The 21,404-nt window shown below is 41.8% G+C and overlaps 1 protein-coding gene across 2 annotated transcripts; it reads left to right on the top strand.

The window, feature by feature from the left end:
* Positions 1 to 709: 709 nt before the first annotated feature.
* Positions 710 to 20,949, top strand: LOC122565542 (cathepsin L2-like). 2 transcript variants are annotated; one of them, XM_087976154.1, is made up of 7 exons: positions 710 to 844; positions 5,034 to 5,156; positions 10,352 to 10,504; positions 12,275 to 12,496; positions 12,672 to 12,837; positions 18,301 to 18,406; positions 20,850 to 20,949. In XM_087976154.1, the coding sequence occupies exons 1-7, from the start codon at positions 716 to 718 to the stop codon at positions 20,947 to 20,949; spliced, it is 999 nt and encodes a 332-aa protein (XP_087832280.1). In that variant the 5' UTR covers positions 710 to 715. The 2 variants fall into 2 exon arrangements, with proteins under 2 accessions (XP_087832280.1, XP_087832281.1); XM_087976155.1 differs by having other exon boundaries at positions 18,301 to 18,418; positions 20,862 to 20,949.
* Positions 20,950 to 21,404: the final 455 nt, after the last annotated feature.

Below are 21,404 nucleotides of genomic sequence, written 5' to 3'. Positions count from 1 at the left end.
TCTTCACACCAACCAGTCCATGCCAAACATCATCCCAAAGTAACCTAGTCCCTGCTCCTGGCCAATATCCCTCCAAACCTTTCCTTTTCATGTACTTACCCAAATGTCTTTTAAACATTGCATTTGTACCTGTATCCAGCACTTCCTCAGGAAGTTTATTCCATATGTTATTCCACCCTCTGTCTAAAAATATGTCTTTTTTTTAAATATCTCTTCTCTCACCTTAACCTGGGACTGGAGTCGCACATCGTGCAGGCTGGATAAAGAAGTCAGACTTCCAATCCGGAAAGGCATGAGTGAACCATCTGTGTGTTTAGGACATTCTAAAAACTTAGTTTTGAAACCCTCATCCTAGGGAAATGACAACTACCATTAACTCTATCTGTACCCCTCAATATTTTATAAATTTCGATCAGGTCGTCTCTCAATTTCCTACACTCCAATGAAAGAAGTTCCAGCTGTCCAGCCTTTCTCTATAACTCAAAGCTTCCATACCCGGCAATGTTCTGTAAATCTCATCTGAACCCTCTCCAGCTTAATAATATTTTTTCTTAAACTCGGCGACCATGTTTGTGGGTGATTGATCAAAACCTCTGGATAACCTTATCTCTATACAGACTAACATTAATAACAATTTGGTCCAGAGTAATTGTGAGCAATATTTTCCATTATAGATTAATATTATGGGTTTTGTCTTATTAGGCTGTCTATCATAATGGTCACCCTAATCATTGGATATGTGGAGGTCTGCATTCTGGCATTAGCCTCCGGATCCCCATTTGATCCAACGTTGGATGATGGCTGGAATAATTGGAAATCATTTCATAATAAACAGTATGAAGAGGTAAGAAGTTAGTTGTTGACCTTACTTCAAAGGTTGCATTAGAAACAGTTCAGAGAAGGTTAACTCAACCTACTCCTGGGAGAAAGGGATTATCTTAAGATGATAGGATAGACAGGTTGGGCCTGTATCCAATAGCATTGAGAGGAATGAGAGGTGATCTTGTTGAAATGTTGGCAGAGTGGATGCTGAAAGGCTGTTTCTCTTTCTGAGTAAGATTAGACCCAAGGGTCAACGATGGGTTTCCCGTTTAAGACAGAGATAAAGAGAAATCTTTTTCTCTGAGAGAGGCATTAGTTCTTGAAGTTTTCTTCCTCAGAGAACCGTGAAGTTAGGTTCATTAACTCTTTTAAAGCGTGAGTTAAATGGAGTCAAAGGTTATAGGAGGTAAAGAAGAATGTAGAAATGAGACCATCGTCAAAGCGACCTCAGTCTTATCAAGTGGTGAAAGTTTGAGAGGGCTGAATGGCCTACTTCTGTTCTTAATTCCACATTTGTAGGTTTTTAAGGAATAATGTTGATAAACATTGCAACAATTTCACACATTTTGAATTTGATTGAAAAGAATCTGCATTAATATAGCACCTAGTAAAATAAGTATAATATCCCAAAGCACTTTGCAGGAGCTTTTTCAAAGAAAATCTGTCATGCCATTTCAGGTGAGATGAGGCAGCAAATGAAAAGACTTTTAAAGGAGGTAGGTTTTAAGGAGCATCTTAAGGAAGGAAAGTGAGGTTAAGATGTGCTGAGATTTACAAAGGGAAATATGGAGAAAATCAAGATGAACAAGAGTTCTGAAATGTAGAAACCTGAAATCTTGGAGGATTGTAGGGCTGGAAGAGGTTACAGACATAAGCAATGTACATGGATCGATGTCAAAGCATGGTGAAAACATCTGCATTGAGGCCTTACTGGACAGACTTAGAGACAAAAAAACCTGCAAATGCTGGAGTCCAAGGTAGATGAGCAGGAGGCTGGAAGAACACAGCAAGCCAGACAGCCTCAGGAGGTGGAGAAGTCAATGATTTGGGTGTAACCTTTCTTCTGGACAGACAGCAATGTAAGTAGGAAAGAACAGGAGTGATGGGGCAGAGAATTGGGGGAGTGGTGAGCATTAGGACACAGACAGAACAGTTTTGCATGGGGTAAGGTCTACCAACACTGTAGGTGGGAGGTAAACTGGGACAGCATTAGAATGCTGGAAAAACTCAACAGGTCTGGCAACATGTGTGAAGAGAAATCAAATTTAACATTTCGGTTTGAGTGACCCTCCCTCAGAACTCAGTATTGGAATGATTCAGTTCAGTATGAACCCCTCAGTTATTAATAATTCCTAATCAGGTATTTATCTGCTTATTCTCTGAATTAAAATTCAATGCATCGAAACGACTGTTTAGCTTGCACAATCTTTCTGAGATTGATTGTTTACTATGTGTATTCTTTTACATAAGTTTTGATTATGTTGAGGAATGCTTCATCAACACAATTCAATCCTTAATGAATAATAATTTGTAGAGGGGATCAGATGCCAGTAAGTTGCAAAATGATGAGATTCCGAATTGTTCTGTACTGGGCAGTTACTAGGTTCCAGTCAGAGCTAAAGGATGTATAAACTTGTCTTTTGCTTCAGTCAAGTGAGGAGGTTTTATTTTGAAGGTGTGTTCTCTGTAAAAGTTCAAAACAATCTGAACAAGTCCAGGAAGACTGGCTGCACATTTATCACTGCCACGTGACTCACCTCTTAACACAGACACAGTCCCAACATAACATGCACCAACTATAAACATAACACAGATCAGTTGAAAAATGAAAACAGCTTTAAATATAATTGTCCCAGCAATTGTGCATCAAAATGTATATTTATCTCTTGTTGCTTCGTTTACAGATCTCAGCTATGTCAGGAAATAGCTGAGGCTTTGTTCCACTCAGTTTCCACTTCATCTCTGCCTCATAATAGATCAGAAAGCAAAGGACTGCAGGGTTAGGAGTGTACCATTTCCTCCCTTGAGCTTGTTCTGCCATTCAATGAGACCATGGACTGAATTTTAAAAGGGCTGCAGCAGTATTAGAAACGTTGTTCACAAACTGACTGACCTTAATGGGAAAGCTGCCCTCGAGTGATAGTGGATTGCAGTTGGTCTTCAGAAACCAAATGGGACTTCCAGCCTTCAGTGGGAGTGAGTCCAGTCTCTGAGAGCTGCCAGCAGGCCCAATAGCCAGCTGCACCAACTGGGAAGCGCTGGAACTGCATACAACACCAATGATGATTAGCTTCAGCCCAATGCCCCAGGCCCTGTGAACATGGGGGAAGGGGGATTCTAAGTGGGGGAGAGTTGGACAATCTTTGAGTATGGGAGACCATCCATTTTCAAAGGATCATTGGCCACCATTTTTGCCACCTCCACTGGGATGCCACTAAATGCCACACATATTCCCATCCCCTTTCTTGTCAGCCTTCTGCAAGGACCCGTCCTTCTGGGATACCCTGGTTCATTCCTCCTCGACCCCGAACATCCCTGACACCCCCATGGCACCTTCCCGTACAACTGCAGAAGGTATAACACATGCCATTCACTTCCTCCCTTCTCACTATCAAAGGGCCCAGCCATACATTCCAGGTGAAGCGTGATTTAGCTGCACTTCACTCAATCCAATCTATTGTATTCACTGTTACAGAGTGATCCCTTCTATATTGGAGAGACAAAGTGCAGACTGGGTGACCATTTTGTGGAACACTTATATTCTGTCCACAAAAATGACCCCAAACTTCCAGTTGTCTGCCACTTTACCACCCCCCCTCCCCCTATTCCCTGGCCAATATCTCTGTCTTGGGCTTGCTGTAGTGCTCCAGTCAATCTCAGCGTAAGCTGGAAGAACAGCACCTCATTTATCGGTTGGGGAAATTTGCAGCATTCTGGTCTCAATATCGAGTAGGCCCTGAGCACCTTTCCCCATGTTCTTACCGCAGCACCCACACACCAGGCCTTGTCATCACATAGGCTGCCGGCAAAAGGAACACATTAATAACCAAATGACCGCCCAATGCTCTCTTGAATATCTCAATTATACCTCCTCCACTGCATTTCCAGGCAATGCATTGCAGACCCGAACAACTCGCTGTGTGAAAAAGTCCATATACCATAGGTTTTCTCATTCACTTAATCTCCTGATATCTCAGTAATTTTATGCCTCCATCTACACATCTTCCAGTGTTGTTTATCTTTTTGTCATTAGCAAATTTGGATCAGTGGCTTTCCATTCCGCCATCCAAGTTGTTCAGAAATTTATTGAGTAGTTGTTTCGGGGTAGGTGACATTGGGAACTAGATGGTAGTAACAGGAGATGACAATCTAAGAGACTCAGTGGTTAGCAATGCAGCCTCACAGCATCAGGGACCCGGTCTCGATTCCAGTTTCGGGTGACTGTCTGTGTGGAGTTTGCATGTTCTCCCTGTGTCTGTATGGATTTCCTCTAGGTGCTCTGATTTCCTCAAATAGTCCAAAGATGTGTGGGGGAGGTGGATGGCCCTGCTAAGTTGCCCACAGTGTCCAGGGATGTACAGGCTAGGCAGATTAGCCATGGGAAATGCAGGAATGGATTTGCTTAGGGAGGGTTGGCCTGGATGGGGTGTTCTTTCAGATGGTCAGGGTGGACTTGATGGGCTGAGTGGCCTGTTTCCACACTGTAGGGATTCTATGATTCTATACTTGTCAGCAATATGATATTCCAATTAACCCAGGCCCTTTGACCAACAAGGAGAGAAGATTCACAGAAAGAAGGAATTAAAGATTTCATCAGGTGGAATGTTTACATGTAAGAGTGTCACTAAGGTCCTCATGAGTAGCCCTTAAAACAAAGACAACATTACAGCCACTGTTTCCCTCCAACTTGATGGTCGATTATCAGTGCAGAATGGAAATTTCATGAAGGAGACTGGACAGGGGCTCATGGTATGAAGCTTCAGATTCTGAACAGCTTCCAGTGGTGATGCTGTCCTTGAGGAAATAGGTCTGTTGTTAGTGAGTAACACTGTCCACCACAACACAGGAGATCAGAACTTAACAGGAATGGGCATGTTAATGCGGCATGTAAAATCTTTTGTTTTTAAGTGTGCAACTGAAGTGATTAAAACACCCAAATTTGCAACAGTAAAAGAGATTAAGACTTAATTTCGGCTTAATCTTGCTTTTAGCATGAGAAGGATTATAGAAGACTGGTTTGGGAAGACAATGGGAGATACATCGAACAACACAATCTGGAGCATGCAATGGGGAAACACACCTTTACTGTGGGAATGAACCAATTTGGAGATCTGGTATGTACTAAGTAGAAATGAAAGATACCATCTTCTGAACTTCCAATGTATCAGAAATGATAGTGCTGCGTAGAATGAATGAGAAGCAAGGAAGCTTCTGCCTTGTCAGTTTACAATGGCATTTTTTGACAGTAGATGCTAGACATCTGAGGTAAAAAAAATCCGAGAAACACTCATCAGGTCTGACAGCATCTGTGAAAATGGAAATGCGTTGGTTATCTCACCAATGATACACAACAGCATGTTTAAGAATCCCCAAATGAAGCTGCTGGGAAACCTCACAACCAACTCCTGTGTACTAAATGGAACTTCATTTTGTTTTCTGTAAGGATACATGGGGAAGTGATGGCCTCGACTATCAATCCAGAAACTCAAATAATGTTTGGGGGACCCAGGTTCAAAATCCACCCTGGCAGATGGTGGAATTTGAATCTAATAATAATCTGGAATTAAGAATCTACCGATGACCATGATTCAATTGTCAGAAAAACTCATCTGTTTCACTAATGTCCTTTAGAGAAGGAAATCTGCCATCATCTGGCCTACACGTGACTCCAGACCTACAACAATATGGCTGACACCCAACTGCTCCCTGAAAGGGGCTAGCAAGCAATTCAGTTCAAAGGAAACTAGGGACAAGTGATAAATGTTGGCCAGCCAGCGATGCCCACGTCCCATGAGTGAATAAAAAGAAATTCTACCTACTTGCTCAGGTGTTTGGAAGCAGGTTGGTAAGTTGCAACTCCTGTCAATCCCAAGAACCAGATTTCTTACTGGAGTTTAGTCAGTTAAGCAATAATTTGCATGTCAAATGTATTTTTCACATGGAAAAGCATCTTAAAGTGCTTTGTGAACAAACTTAAGTACTTTTAAGTTACTTAAGAGTAACTTAAGCAACAAAATATCAGAGACTTGAAGAAGGGAGCTAGTTATAGATGTGAGTTATCTGTGCTGCCATCAGTGATCTAGTGAGCCACATAATTCAGGATGTATAGAAACTTTTAACCCAAATATTAAGGGCAAGAAATTGAAATTTGGACAATGTGCTCAACTGAAGAATAGTGACAAGGCACAGACAGAGAGGCATTACAAATATCATTAAATGACAAAACTGAAGGCTGTTTCTGAATGTATCTGGCATTGAAACAAAATGGATGAGCTAATCACACAAACAGAAATAAAATAGCACAATCTGGCAAGGATCGCAGAGAAGGGGCTGCAGAATGTCTTAGATTGAAACCTGAATATTGAAGAGTACAGGACACTTAGAAAGGGCAGGAACCTAAATGGAGGGATCACTCTGTTAATTAGATTAGATTAGATTACAGTGTGGAAACAGGCCCTTCGGCCCAACAAGTCCACACCGACCCGCCGAAGCGAAACCCACCCATACATTTACCCCTTACCTAACACTACGGGCAATTTAGTATGGCCAATTCACCCGACCCTGCACATCTTTGGACTGTGGGAGGAAACCGGAGCACCCGGAGGAAACCCACGCAGACACGGGGAGAACGTATAAACTCCACACAGTCAGTCGCCTGAGTCAGGAATTGAACCCGGGTCTCTGGCGCTGTGAGGCAGCAGTGCTAACCACTGTGCCACCGTGCCGCCCACGATGAAGGGCTAATGCTCAAAGCGTTGATTCTCCTGCATCTCGAATACTGGCTGACCTGCTATGCTTTTCCAGCACCACATTCTTCAGTTCACGTGTACTAGAGCTGACCAAAGAGCAGGCTAGACTAGTCCTGGTATTGTGCAATACAATAGCAGAAATGAATGACCTCTAAGTGAAGGCACCTCTAGGTAGCAGTGATCATTATATGATTGTATAGAGAAGTAAAAATCTGGTACATCAACATTGTTAGGACAATTATGAGCACATGATGGTGAACTGGTAAATTAGGTTAAGTGGTAAGTTAACAGAAATACAGTGGCACATATTTAAGGACAAACTACAGAGTATGTAGAATAGGTACTTTGTAATAAGCATGATAAACTTCAAGGGAAGCACCCTCCATGCTTTGTTAGCTAAAAATGTTAAGGATAAGTTCAAACTTAGCAAAAGAGCATTTACTGTAGAAAGGCGTGTGGCAGGTCAGAAAATTGGACAAGATATTAAAGAAATCAAAGAATGACAAAAATATTAACAAAGATGGAAAGTATTAGAGAAAGTTAGCTAGAAATATAAAAACAAATAATAAACGTTTCTATAGCTACTTAAAAAAAGAGTTTACCAAGTGAAGTTAGCCCGATAGAAAGCATATCCAGGGAATTACAAATGGAAAATAAGAAGGCGGCAGATGAACTGAATAGGTTTAGTTTTGCATCAGTTCCGCTATAGAGATTACTGTAAAGATTGCAATGAGGTCAGCCAGGCACAGTCTTAGCTGTAGGAAATGGAAGGCAGAAGAATTCAAGAAATTACAATCACCAGGGAAGTAAGAGTGAGTAAATTGTTGGAGCTGTTGGTTCAGAAATCCATTAGATCCCGATGCACTTCATTCTCAGGTCTTAAAAGAAGTATAGGTAAGAAAACCGATGCATTAGTTTTAATTTTCCAGAATTCCTTAGATTTGGAGAAGGTTGCTCAGATTGGAAAATACAGAATATAACTTCTTTATTTGAAAAAGGAGACAAAAACAGGAAACTACAGACCAATTAGCCTAGCATCAGTCAGAGGACAGATGTTAGTACCTGTTATTAAATGAATTATGGTCCAACACTTGGAGAAGTCTCAGGAAACCAAGCAGTCAACATGGCTTTAAAGGAAAATTGTGCATAACCAACTCATTGTAGCTCTTTGAAGAGATAACATATGCTGTAGATATGTAGGGGAATGTGAATGTATAGAACTTAGAATTCCAGAAAGTATTTCATCAGATTATTTTGGGCGATTAGTGTTTATGATGTAGGGATTGACATGTTGGCATGGAAAATCCAACAGGAAACAGAAAATTGGTATACATGAGCCACTTTCTGTTTGGTGTGATGTAACTTGTGGTGTGCTACTGGGATGAATGCTGCACCCTCAATATTTTGCAATTCACTTAAGTAACTTCAATAAAGGGACCGAATGCATGGTTGATAAATTTACTGATGACACAAAGATCAGTAGGAAAGTAAGTTGTAAAGACAACATAATCTGTCCCTTTGTACCTTCCTTAATTGAAGGGCAAAGATTCAGTTGATGCAATATTGAAAGGCATATTATTCAACTAGAGAGAGGTTGCAGAGTTCTGGAATGATCAGGCATCTGGATGGCCTCGTGCATGAATCACAGATTGCTCATATGTGAGTCGAACTAGTGATCAAGAAAACGAATAGAAGAACTTTGTTAATTTGAAGGGAATCGCATACAAGTGTAGGGAAACTGTTTCAGTTCCTGAGATTACATCAATATTAGTGTGTGCCATGTTGTTCTCCTTATTTAAGAAAAGCTTTCAATGCTTAGGAGGCAGTTCAGCGAGCACTTACTCGATTGATACTTGTAATGGATGAGATCTCCTGAGAGAAAAAGCTGAACAAACTATGCTTGAATCCACTGTAATTTAGAGGAAGTGACTTTGAGTTTAGATTAGATTACTTACAGTGTGGAAACAGGCCCTTTGGCCCAACAAATCCACACCGACCCGCCAAAGCGTAACCCACCCAGACCCATTCCCCTAGATCTAACACTACAGGCAATTTAGCGTGGCCAATTCACCTAACCTGCACATTTTTGGACTGTGGGAGGAAACCGGAGCAAACCCACACAGACACAGGGAGAATGTGCAAACTCCACACAGCGAGTCACCTGAGGTGGGAATTGAACCCAGGTCTCTGGCGCTATGAGACAGCAGTGCTAACCACTGTACCACTGTGCCGCCCACGGTGATTGAGGTATTTTCAGATCCTGATCGCTTTGACATGTATAAAATGGACGCCATTCCACAATGGTCAGAAGCTTCCCCTTTCAACCTATCTCTCTCAGGTTTGAATTGTCCCTATGGGAGCATGTTCAAATAATGACTGAAATAAGTGAGTATCAAAAATAGCCTTTTTTATTCACTAACCGATGTAGTGCAGTTTGAGTTGGAATGCAGTATTAATGAATATAGTGAGCTGGTGAGTGAGTTAGTAAAGATAGCTATAACACAATATCTCACATCCCCTTGTTCTAGACCTCCCTCTCTATGCTCCTTCCTCCACATATATGCTTCAGTGTCAGGCATATGTTTCTTGCCTCATGATGTCTCCAGTCTAAAACATCTTTGCACAGAAACATCACTTCAAGATCCCTGCAGCAAATTTGGGAAACCAATTCTTATCAGTTTTCTGACATCATAGACACGTACACAGCCAAACATACAGACACGCACACATATACACACACACACACAGAAATACATACACACGCACACTCAACAACATACACAAACACACATATACACACATACATACAAACACATAAATTTACACAGACATATACACCTTTCTATACACACATATATAATATATGTATATACACACACACACACACACATATGTACATGCACACACAGTTTAAAGTCCAGCAACACTTGTGGTTGCAATACAATCATGAAATGTGCTGCACTTTGAGTAGGAGGTCATGTTTCCATACTGAGATTTCTGATAACATCTTCCAGCACCTTCCATGCCAAGTCTAAGTATCTCTTTAGGGGGCTACATGGCAGTCATTTTTCTCCTGTTTAGTAACACCAACTCTGTGACCTCTCCAAATCCATCTAACTCTGAGCAGTGAACACCTTATTCCAATTACCGACTCCCTGCAGCATTAACTGCTAGTACTCTCGGCATACTTTCTGAGATCTACAGAATTGTTTGGTGAAACTTACCAACCTGCTTATGAATGTTCTCCACAAATCTTGCTTAAAATGCAAAGGGGTCTTCTTGTGATTTTTTTTCTTTCTTGTGTTGAAACATCTCATAAACTGAACCATGCCTACGAAGTGGAAAATCCAGGATACGGATGTTTGAAACTTTACAATTGCAATTCTCAGCTACACTCTGCTAACAGAGCCCATCTGATGACTGATTCTCGGGAATTCTAAATGTTTGCTTTTTGCACCCAGAGAATGAAAGTTATACAAATTCACCGTGAAATTATAAGCAAAGTAAAATGAGTCTTTAGATCCTGCTAAGTTACAATTTCAGTTATTTTGATTTTCTAGACCTTCAATGAGTTCAGGCAGCTTTTGTCTGCATCCAGCATAAACGAAGCTGAGAAAATGAGTTCCAAAGTGTTTACAGCACAGCAGAACATCCAACTGCCGAGCACTGTTGACTGGCGTCCCAAAGGTTATGTTACTTCAGTGAAGGACCAGGTAAAGATGAGGGGAAATGTTTCTGGTGCTCATTAAAGTGAGATATATTGAAGATCTGTTAATGTCATACAATATTAAAATCATGTTATTTGACCTTTTTTACAGGTAATATAAGCAACACGATCAGTTTGCTGGGATGATCTGAAATCTGGATGGTTATGTAACGAATTGCACATGACAATACATCAAGGCAGAAATTGTGACAATTTATTTTGTACATTACAATCAAATAGAATCTCAATCTTGGACAATACACCTTGACATTTGTTTTTTCCTTTTTCAAACAATTATTATTGGTTCTGGGGATTTTCCTCTCTCCTCTCTGCCTTCCTCCCGTACACCTTACCAATGTAGGGGGAGCCTGAAAGAAGCATCTCCCGCACTGATCCATCCTCTCCCCTAATACCTTCCATTTTTCTGCTTCACCCTGTTTAGCAGCCTTTCCTTTCACCCTGACAGGAATATATTTTATCTGGATTCTTGTTATCTCATTTCTGAAGGTTTCCCATTTTCTTCCCTCCCTTTACCTGCGAACAACTGCCTCCAATCAGCTTTCGAAAGTTCTTGCCTAATACCGTCAAAATTGGCCTTTCTCTAGTTTAGGACTTCAACTTTTAGATCTGGTCTATCCTTTCCATCACTATTTTAAAACAAATAGAATTATTGTTGCTGGCCCCAAAGTGCTCCCCCACTGACACCTCAGTCACCTGCCCTGCCTTATTTCCCAAGAGTAGGTCAGGTTTTGCAACTTCTCTAATAAGTACATCCACATACTGAATCAGAAAATTGTCTTGTATACACTTAAGAAATTCCTCTCCATCTAAACCTTTAACACTATGGCAGTCTCAGTCGATGTTTGGAAAGTTAAAATCCACTACCATAACTACCCTATTATTCTTACAGATAGCCGAGATCTCCTTACAAGTTTGTTTCTCAATTTCCTTCTGACTATTAGGGGGTCTATAATACAATCCCAATAAGGTGATCATCCCTTTCTTATTTCTCAGTTCCACCCAAATAACTTCCCTGGATGTATTTCCGGGAATATCCTCCCTCAGCACAGCTGTAATGCTATCCCTTATCAAAAATGCCCCCCCCCCCCCCCCCACCCCCCACCCCCTCCTCTCTTGCCTCCCTTTCTATCCTTCCTGTAGCATTTGTATCCTGGAACATTAAGCTGCCAGTCTTGCCGATCCCTGAGCCATGTTTCCGTAATTGCTATGATATCCCAGTCCCATGTTCCTAACCATGCTCTGAGTTCATCTGCCTTCCCTGTTAGGCCCCTTGCATTGAAATAAATGTAGTTTAATTTATTAGTCCTACCTTGTCCCTGCCTGCACTGACTGTTTGATTCGCTTCTGTTCTCAACTGTACCCATCTCAGATTGATCTCTTTCCTCACTATCTCTCTGGGTCCCACCCCCTCACCTTACTAGTTTAAATCCTCCCAAGCAGTTCTTGCAAATTTCCCTGCCAGTATATTAGTCCCCTTCCAATTTAGGTGCAATCCGTCCTTCTTGTACAGGTCACTTCTATCCAAAAAGAGATTCCAATGATCCAAAAATGTGAATCCTTCTCCCACACACCAGCTCCTCAGCCATGCATTCATCTGCTCTATCCTCCTTTCCGTCTTTTATATTTCTGCTTCTGTCTCAACTTTTTATCCTTGATTTGAGTCCTGAACAATGAGCTTCCTCATGAAGCTTCCTCCAAATTAAGAAGATGTCCTAAACTATTTCCCCACTCACTGAGACTTTTATTTCTTTGTTAGGGGCAGTGTGGTTCGTGCTGGGCTTTCAGCGCTACTGGAGTACTTGAAGGTCAAGTCTTTAATAAAACAGGAAAACTCATTTCCCTGAGTGAACAGTATCTGATGGATTGTAGCAGAGCTGTGGGAAACGCAGGCTGTAATGGTGGATCTGTCCTGGCAGGATTCCTATTTATAAAAGAAAAAGGCATCACTTCTGAGCAGTCTTATCCATATACTGCGAAGGTAACTCTGCTCTGAAATGTCACTGTTTGGCAGTTGTCAGACAGTTTGAATAGAAAGAATGCTGCCTCAAATTTCTCCAGAAATCTACATTTCCAACAAGTTATGGTAACAGTTGTCAGGAAATTCCTGGAAATCATTTGGATCTCAGTTTTCTTTGACTTGCTTTTGGTTTCAGGATGGCAATTGTACATTCAACCAGAGTGATATTGTTGCTACTTGCAAAGGTGCGCAGCGGATTCCATCTGGTTCAGAAGTGGATTTAGCTGCAGCAGTGGCTACAGTTGGACCAATATCAGCTGGTATAGATGCAGAACATAGATCATTCATGTTGTACAAATCAGGTAAGAAGCAAATTTTCTCGCTATGTTAAATGGGCTCATGCCTGTTTTCGAGAGTAAAGCAGCAGGGAAGCATGATTCATGTGTCACGAAATGTCAGGTCCAAGGGCCATCCAAGGGTTCTCAGATTTTGTCTTAATAATTCTGGAATCTGCCAGGACCTGCCCCTTTCTAGCAGTCTCCAGAGAGCGCACAGTGGGATTTCTGGGAGAAAATGACAAAGGAGGTTCTGACAGCACACTTACTGTTATGAAGCAGCTCAGTGGTATATGTCTGTTGCTGGCATGCAGCAGGCAGTTCAGTTTGTTATGGACCAGACCAGACCCCCTCAAAATATTTTAAGAAGGCGGCCATGACTTTCGTTTTTCTTTTTTTAAAGGCAAATGTGAAGCGCTGTGTTCTAGATGTAATGCAGTTGGACAAACTGCTCCACCTGAAGGAAAACAGTGGGAAAAGTGAGGATTGCAGATGCTAGAGATCAGAGTCAAAAAGTGTGGTGCTGGAAAAGCACAGGCGCTCAGGAAGCATCTGAGGGGCAGGAGAGTTGACGTTTCGAGCATAAACTCTGCCTCAGAAATGAAGATTACTTTCTGATGAAGACCATATGCTCGAAACATCGACTCTCCTACTCCTCGGATACTGCCTGGCCGGCTGTGCCTTTCCTGCACCACACTTTTTGACACATGAAGGAAAGCATAGTTTACTTAATCACTATAATTAAAATATAAACAAAACAAAGAAGAACTTCGAATAACTTAACTCTAACGGAAAACGTAACTGAATAATAGGTACAGTGACAATTATTAATTAACTGTTTCTATGTAGTAGCATCCCATAAACACACCCCTTGGCAAAATGGAAACTTCAGACACAGATTCTCACATGCGGTTCTCCAATCCAGGAGGAAAAAAAATCCAGAGAGTAGCAGCCAGGAGACATTTACTGATGCTTCCAACTCTGTAGAGATCCAACAGCTTTTGATGCTACTGAAAGACCAAAACCCAGAGACCCTGATCTGAGAGAGCTGGCCACACCCATTCAGACAGTTCAATAAATATCAAGGTCTCCTAACCCCCTGTTTAATGAAGTGGTGTTCAGTAGCCTGCTCAGTGCCTCTTGTGCAATCTCTCTCTTGAAAGAAACCAGGACAAAATAACCTCCTAAGCCATACCTTCATCACAAGCTTCATTGCTGACTCAGCACCTGTTTTAAGTTCAGCTCGGTCATTGCTAGCTGTGATAACTCATGTGTGGAATAAGGCTCCCTGGAAGTAACAATATTTCTCCATTGTTCTTTCACCTTACTCCACAAAAACATAAATGACTTTGTAAGTGGGATGCGTATCGGGGCTCCTGTTGTTATACCAAATAAAATGTACTCAGTATAGTTATTGCAAAATGTGCTGAACACCTCTGTGGAAGTGAGGGAAGCAGAAACAATGACTATCTCAAATAAGAGAAGATCTAACACTCTCCCCTTGACATTCAATGGCATTGCCATTACTGAATCTTCCACTATTAAAGTACTGGCCAGAAACTGAACTAGATTATCCACATAAGAAAAGGAAAAGATCTCACTCTTTCATTGGAGAGAGACAACTGGTGGTGGTTTAAACTAATGGTCACCATTTTTCATGGGAGGGGCAAGGTTGAGAAAAGAGAAAGGTTGAGAAAAGTCCTTCGTGGTAAGCTCAGCTATATGTGCATTGAACCCAATCTGTCTACCAAACCAACTGCCCAGCTAACAGAGCTGACCAATCCTCATACAATCATATAAGTACAATGGCTATAGTTGCAAATCAGAGGCTAGTTAATGCACCACCTGGTTCTCCAAAGGCTTTTCCTGACAAGTCAGGAAATGCAATGGATTACTCCCCAGTTGCCTGGATGGGTGCAGCTCCAACACTATCCAGGACAAAGCAGCCTATTTGATTGGCACCACATTCACAAGCATCCACTCCCTCCACCACTGACATTGGCAACTGCATGTGCCATCAACAAGATGTATGACAGAAATTCACCAAGCCTCTTCAGCAATTTGCAAATACATAGATACAACTATCTAGAAGAAGACAGGCAGCAGATATATGAGAGCACCACTACCTTCAAATTAACTTCCCTCCTCACCTTCAAGCCATCAGTGACATGAATATCATTGTTCAGTGTTACTGGGTTAAAATCTTGGAATTCCTGTTCCAATTGCATTGTGGATCTATCTCCACCAGATGGACTGTAGTGGTTCAAGGAGGCAGCTCACCATTCCCCTCTATCGAGGACAACCCAGGATGGGTGATAAATGCCAATCCAGCCAGTGAAACCCAGGTCATAGAGTCAAGGAGATATACAGCACAGAAACCGACCCTTGGGTCCAACTTGTCCATGCCGACCAGATATCCCAACCCAATCTATTCCATTTGCCAGCACTTGGCCCATATCCCTCTAAACACTTCCTATTCATATACCCATCCAGATGCCTTTTAAATTGTGTAATTGTACCAATCTCCACCACTTCCTCTGGCAGCTCATTCCATTCACATACCACCCTCTGCGTGAAAAGGTTGCCACCGAAGTCCCTTTTATATCTTTCCCCTCTTGCCCTGGACCTATGCCCTCTACTTCTGGACTCCCTCACCCCAGGGAAAAGGCCTTCTCTATTTCCCCCTCTATATCCCCGCTATTCATGATTTTATAAACCTCTATAAGGTCACCCCTCAGCCTCCGATGCTCCAGGGAAAACAGCCCAAGCCTGTTCAGCCTCGCCCGATAACTCAAATCCTCCAACCCTGGCAACATCCTTGTAACTCTTTTCTGAACCCTTTCAAGTTTCACGACATCCTTCTGATAGGAGGGAGACTAGAACTGCACACAAAAATTCCAAAAGTGGCCTAACCAATGTCCTGCACAGCCACGACATGACCTCCTAACTCCTACACTCAATTCACTGACCAATAAAGGCAAGCATACCAAATGCCTTCTTCACCATCCTATCTTCTTGCAACTCCACTTTCAAGGAGCTATGAATCTGTTCTCCAACACATGAAAGAATATTTCAAAAAGCAGACACTTCCACCCACACATCCACATGGACACACTCACTTGGTCTCCCCTGCATACACACACACACATATATGTTTGTAGGGTGAATTTGTACTTGCAGAATTACATTTTATTTTTCTCAAAAACTGCATAACTCCATGTAACATTCTGTTAAACCCAGTTTATTCTCCCCACCCCCACCCTCCTCTCACTTATCTTTCCACGCTTCAGGCTCTCTGCCTGTATTCCTGATGAAGGGCTTTTGCCCGAAACGTCGATTTTACTGCTCCTCGGATGCTGCCTGAACTGCTGTGCTCTTCCAGCACCACTAATCCAGAATCTGGTTTCCAGCATCTGCAGTCATTGTTTTTACCTTAGAAATAGTCTGACCTAACATTTGGGACACAGATAGACTTTAACTTCACACCTTTAATGCATTATGCTAAAAATCACACAACACCAGGTTATAGTCCAATAGATATAATTGGAAGCACGAGCTTTCGGAGCTCTGTTCCTTCATCACAACCACCTGATGAAGGAGCAGCGCTCTGAAAGCTAGTGCTTCCAAATAAACCTATTGGACTATAACCTGGTGTGTGATTGTTGACTCAATACAGAGAGGTTGTTGCCCCCTTGTGGGAGAGTCGAAGACCACAGGGAGTATCTCAGAATAAGAGGGCACACATTCTAGACAGAGATGAGGACGAACCTCTTCTCTCAGAGGGTAGTGAATTTGTGCAAGGCTTTACTGCAGAGGGTTCTTAAAGCTGTGTCATTAAGTATATTCAAGACTGAGATGGACAGAGTTTCAGTCAGCAAGGGGAATGAAGGGTTATGGGGTAAACCCAGGAAAGAGGAGTTGAGGATTATTAGATCAGCCATAATATCATTGAATGGTGGAGCAGATTCAATGGACTGAAAGGCCTGCTTTTGGTCTTACTTCTTATGGTCATACTTGAAAATTGGCAGACCCTGCATCAGCCAAAGCTATAAGTCTGAAATCTGCTGTGACAGAACTCCAGATATCTAAACATCATAATCTGTCTGATTGCATCATCTACCAAGAGCAAAGTCTAAAACTTCCACTGACATGTGGAAGGAGTAGAAATACATTAGGGTGAAACTAAACAGCACTCTGTCATATCTACAGAGGCCTACCCACAATCCATTGCACTGGGCCACTTCCAATATTTTGGACCTCCCATGGTGTGGCACTACATGAACTTTAACCTGCAGAGAGGAATGGTACTGAAATGATAGTCTGCTTTTCTAAAGGGGACATTTGGGCGGCACGGTGACACAGTGGTTAGCACTGCTGCCTCACAGCGCCAGAGACCCGGGTTCAATTCCCGACTCAGGCGATTGACTGTGTGGAGTTTGCACGTTCTCCCTGTGTCTGCGTGGGTTTCCTCCGGGTGCTCCGGTTTCCTCCCACAGTCCAAAGATGTGCAGGGTCAGGTGAATTGGCCACGCTAAATTGCCCATAGTGTTAGGTTAAAGGGGTAAATGTAGGGGTAGGGGTATGGGTGGGTTGCGCTTCGGCGGGTCAGTGTGGACTTGTTGAGCCGAAGGGCCTGTTTCCACCCTGTAAGTAATCTAATCTAATCTAAGTCACATGGGGTTGAAGCAAAAGGTAAAAGAATATAAGTTTCATCACTGAGGAATCTCTTCAATAGAAATTAGGACTGCACCTCTGTGCTCAGTTGTACCTTTTGATATTGGATTGGCTGCATCTATCTAGGGTTGAGATGGACAGTTTTACTGGAAACACCCATACCCACATTTAAGCTGACTGTAACTATATTAGGGCATGTGCTTAAGAAACTCATTACTTCCACAGTCTTTCCTCCCAATCAGCACAACCTTAGGAAGGTGAGAGTAGCTTTGATGACTATCAGGGAGGCAATGGACTAGTGGTATTATCAGTGGAATGCTAATTCAGATAATATTCTGGATACCATGGATTCAAATCCCACCATGGCAGGTTGTGGAATTTGAATTCAATAATAATTTGTAAATAAGAGTCTAATGCTGACCATGAAGCCATTGCTAATTGCCAGGGAAAGCCCATTTGAGACACTAATGTCCTTTAGGGAAGGAAATCTGCCATCCTCATCTGGTCTGTCCTACGTGTGATTCCAGACCCATAGTGATGGACTTGACTCTTAACTGCCTCTGAGAGTTAAGAATGGGTAATAAATCACTGGCCGACCCAGTGATACTCACATCATGTGAATGCATAATGTTAAAAAATTGTTCAGGTTATCCATGTACAGAGATCAATATAGGAATTCACTCCAACTCTGATCCTGCAAGTTAGAATTTCACCTTCATGAGTTTTTGATATTTCACACACAAAATTCCAGCTTTTATTATTGTGGAACATTTAGAAATTCTGCAGTAACAATCATAAATATTTATTTTCTGACAGGAATATTTTATGAACCTCGCTGCAGTACAACCAAATTGGATCATGGGATTTTGGTCGTTGGATATGGAACTGAAAATCAGAAACCATTTTGGATTGTTAAAAACAGGTACATCACAGAGTGGATGTGGGAGCAAGGTGTTAAAGACATCTTAATGCTGCCTTGGAGTTTAATTTTCTTTATAATTAAGGCTACAGAGTCAAAACCTGCCGTCACAATGTAGTAGGCTTAACTCTTTTTGTCCACATTGATTGAAATTTGTTGTCCAGATGTTAATGCTTCAAAGAAGTCACTCTGTAATTGGTAATAAAACTAGAAATACTTATCAGGTCTGGCAGCATCTGTAAAGAGGGAAGCAAAGTTAATGTTCTGGAACTTTCTTCAGAACTGAGAGAAATTAGAAGGAGCCAAAGGTTTTAAGCAGGTAAAAAAGGGGACGGTAAGATAAAAAATGAACTAAAGAAAAGATCTTTAATAAATGGGAACGCATGTTTCCCATATCTGATGAAAGATCATTGGTCTGAACCACTTGGATTGCTTTTGTGGGGAGCAGATGATCGCCCTGTCAGAGCTAAAACTCATTCAGCATTGACATGACTTTAAAGCTGACTGTTTCCTGATGCTTCTAATCCAATGGAAGCATTAATTACTCAAAAGTGGAGCTTTCACCCCTCAGGGAGAGAATGTCCCAACAGCAAGATTGCTGGCCAATCAGATTGACCGGCCTTTCTGTTATCACAGCAGCACCATAAGATTGTAGCTATGACTGCTGGGACTACAAGCACTCCCACTAAGGAAGATGATGTCTCCTGAACTCACAGCTATGTCTAGGCAAAGGCTGAGAGAGTACATCTGGGAATTTGGTTCAAAGTGGAAATTCAACTGGTAAATTTTTTTCAAGTTCATTTGAGAGCATAAGTTAGATTTAGACCTAAAATGGATAGGAGTTAAGTTAAAATAGATTATTTAAAAAGGCCACTGTGGTGGCAGTTATCTGTCAATCACCTGAATTTGAATTGAATTTATTGTCACATTTACTGAGGCACAGTGAAAAGCTTTGTCTTGCGAGCAATACAGGCAGATCAGATAGTTAAGTAGCATAGATAGTAAATGCCTGAAATTGCTTGCCTGAAGTAAGTGACTCATCAAAACTCTGTATAAATAAAAGGTGGTTTTTAAAGCACATGGTCAATGTGAAGGAACTGTTACCTGATAAGTCAGAGACAGAGAGAATATATCTAGGAATTTGATGCACAGGGAAAAGAAGTGCTTAAAGTATGATCTGATGCAAGAGTTAAAGTCTCTAGAGCAGATGGTGAATGGAAGGAGGTTATGAGACATGAATTGAGAGGCTGACTTGCAGTGAGACCAGGGGTACAGTGATGCCATGGTCCACAACCTGACCCAAGAGCAAGGAATTGTGTGCAAGATTTATTCAGGCTCCCTTCAAGAGTTTAACTGGGCTGGAGGAAATGTCCCATAGCTTGAAGCGGTCAAATGGAATTAAAAGCCTGAAATAAATTGTGAGGACAGGGGCCAAAATCTTGATCTATTTCTCCTGAAATTTAATCATTCGAGGGGTGTCCCAGTTGAAATCTACTTAACAACCATTTACAAGCTACATTCACACAGATACTCCTCTTATAGGGGAATTCAAATAAGGCAGAATTGCAAGACAGCACAGTGGCTCAGTGATTAGCACTGCTGCCTCACAGCACTATGGTCCCAGGTTTGATTCCAGCCTTGGGCAACTGTCTGTATGGAGTTTGTAGGTTCTCCTCGTGTCTGTGTGGGTTTCCTCTGGGTGGAGAAAGTGAGGTCTGCAGATGCTGGAGATCAGAGCTGAAAATGTGTTGCTGGAAAAGTGCAGCAGGTCAGGCAGCATCCAGGGAACAGGAGTATCGATGTTTCGGGCATAATTCCTGAAGAAGGGCTTATGCCCGAAACGTCGATTCTCCTGTTCCCTGGATGCTGCCTGACCTGCTGCGCTTTTCCAGCAAAACATTTTCCTCTGGGTGCTCTGGTTTCCTCCCACAGTCCAAAGATGTGCAGGTTAGGTGAATTGGCTATGCTAGGTGTGTGAGGGAGATGGGTGACTGTTTGGAGGGTGGGTGTGGACTGGTTGGGCCAAAGGGCCTGTTTCTGCACTGTAGGGAATCTAATAAAAAAAGTAAAACTGAGCCATTCAGGAGCATAGTGAGGCAATGCATTTTCACATAGTGATATAGAACTCTTTCCCTCAAAGCTCAGATGCTGGGACATTGAAGTTTTTCAGACTGAGATTAACAGGTTGTTTTCAGCTAAAGCTTTCAAGGAATACAGAACAGGTAAATGGGGTTGTTACAAAAGTCAGCCATGATGTAATGAAAAGGTGCAGCAGTCTCAGAATTAAATGGTCATTCCTGAACCCATAAGCCATTCAAGAGATCTCTATCTCTTAGTCTCCTAAAATATAAATTATAAGTTTGCTTTGAATTGTCACTTTTCTCGCTTGATTTCGAAAGGCATGACTCACCAGGACTGTAATGCAAGCTTATTTTATTTGCTTCAGCTGGGGAGCAAGTTGGGGCAACAGAGGATATGTTCACATGGCTAAGGACATGGATAACAACTGTGGAATTGCTTCCAATGCAGTTTACCCCGAGGTTTGAAGGTTCAAGTATCAGTTGTAACTGGATAAAACTCCAACAGCAATAATCAGACTGCATCTGCCTGGAGCTCTGATTTTATGGATCATTGTTAACCATACATCATCATTTATCTTTGTCATTGCATTTAAGCAGAGTTAGTTACAGGTTATTCAAAAAAATGCTATAATTAAGACAAATGAAAGCTTACTTTATGGCATCAATGAAATGATAACCATACCTGCTTCAATAACAACACAAAGGTTCACATTATTGCAAATCGCCTGTTTATTGTAATACTATGATGTCTTAAACTATTATGTTGTGTAACGTGTGGAGACAAACGTCTGTATGTATAAGCAGCACTGATCTATGTAGTAAAATGTGCCAGCAGTGATTCTGTGTCTCTTACTGTGTTTCCAATTGCATTACATCCTGTAATATATCAGAGAACCTCATTCAATGGTTGACCCACACAC

This window comes from Chiloscyllium plagiosum, unplaced genomic scaffold (genome assembly GCF_037043375.1).
Source record: "Chiloscyllium plagiosum isolate Xiang-an unplaced genomic scaffold, Cpla_swu_hap1 HiC_scaffold_28, whole genome shotgun sequence".
Classification (NCBI taxonomy): Eukaryota; Metazoa; Chordata; class Chondrichthyes; order Orectolobiformes; family Hemiscylliidae; genus Chiloscyllium; species Chiloscyllium plagiosum.
This window is presented reverse-complemented; position numbering and strand designations above follow the sequence as displayed.

Coding starts and splice junctions, on each gene's coding strand:
- LOC122565542 (XM_087976154.1), top strand. CDS start 716: ATGGTCACCCTAATCATTGGATATGTGGAGGTCTGCATTCTGGCATTA. Junction 845..5,033: donor ATAATAAACAGTATGAAGAG/GTAAGAAGTTAG, acceptor TCTTGCTTTTAG/CATGAGAAGGATTATAGAAG. Junction 18,407..20,849: donor TTTTGGATTGTTAAAAACAG/GTACATCACAGA, acceptor TATTTGCTTCAG/CTGGGGAGCAAGTTGGGGCA.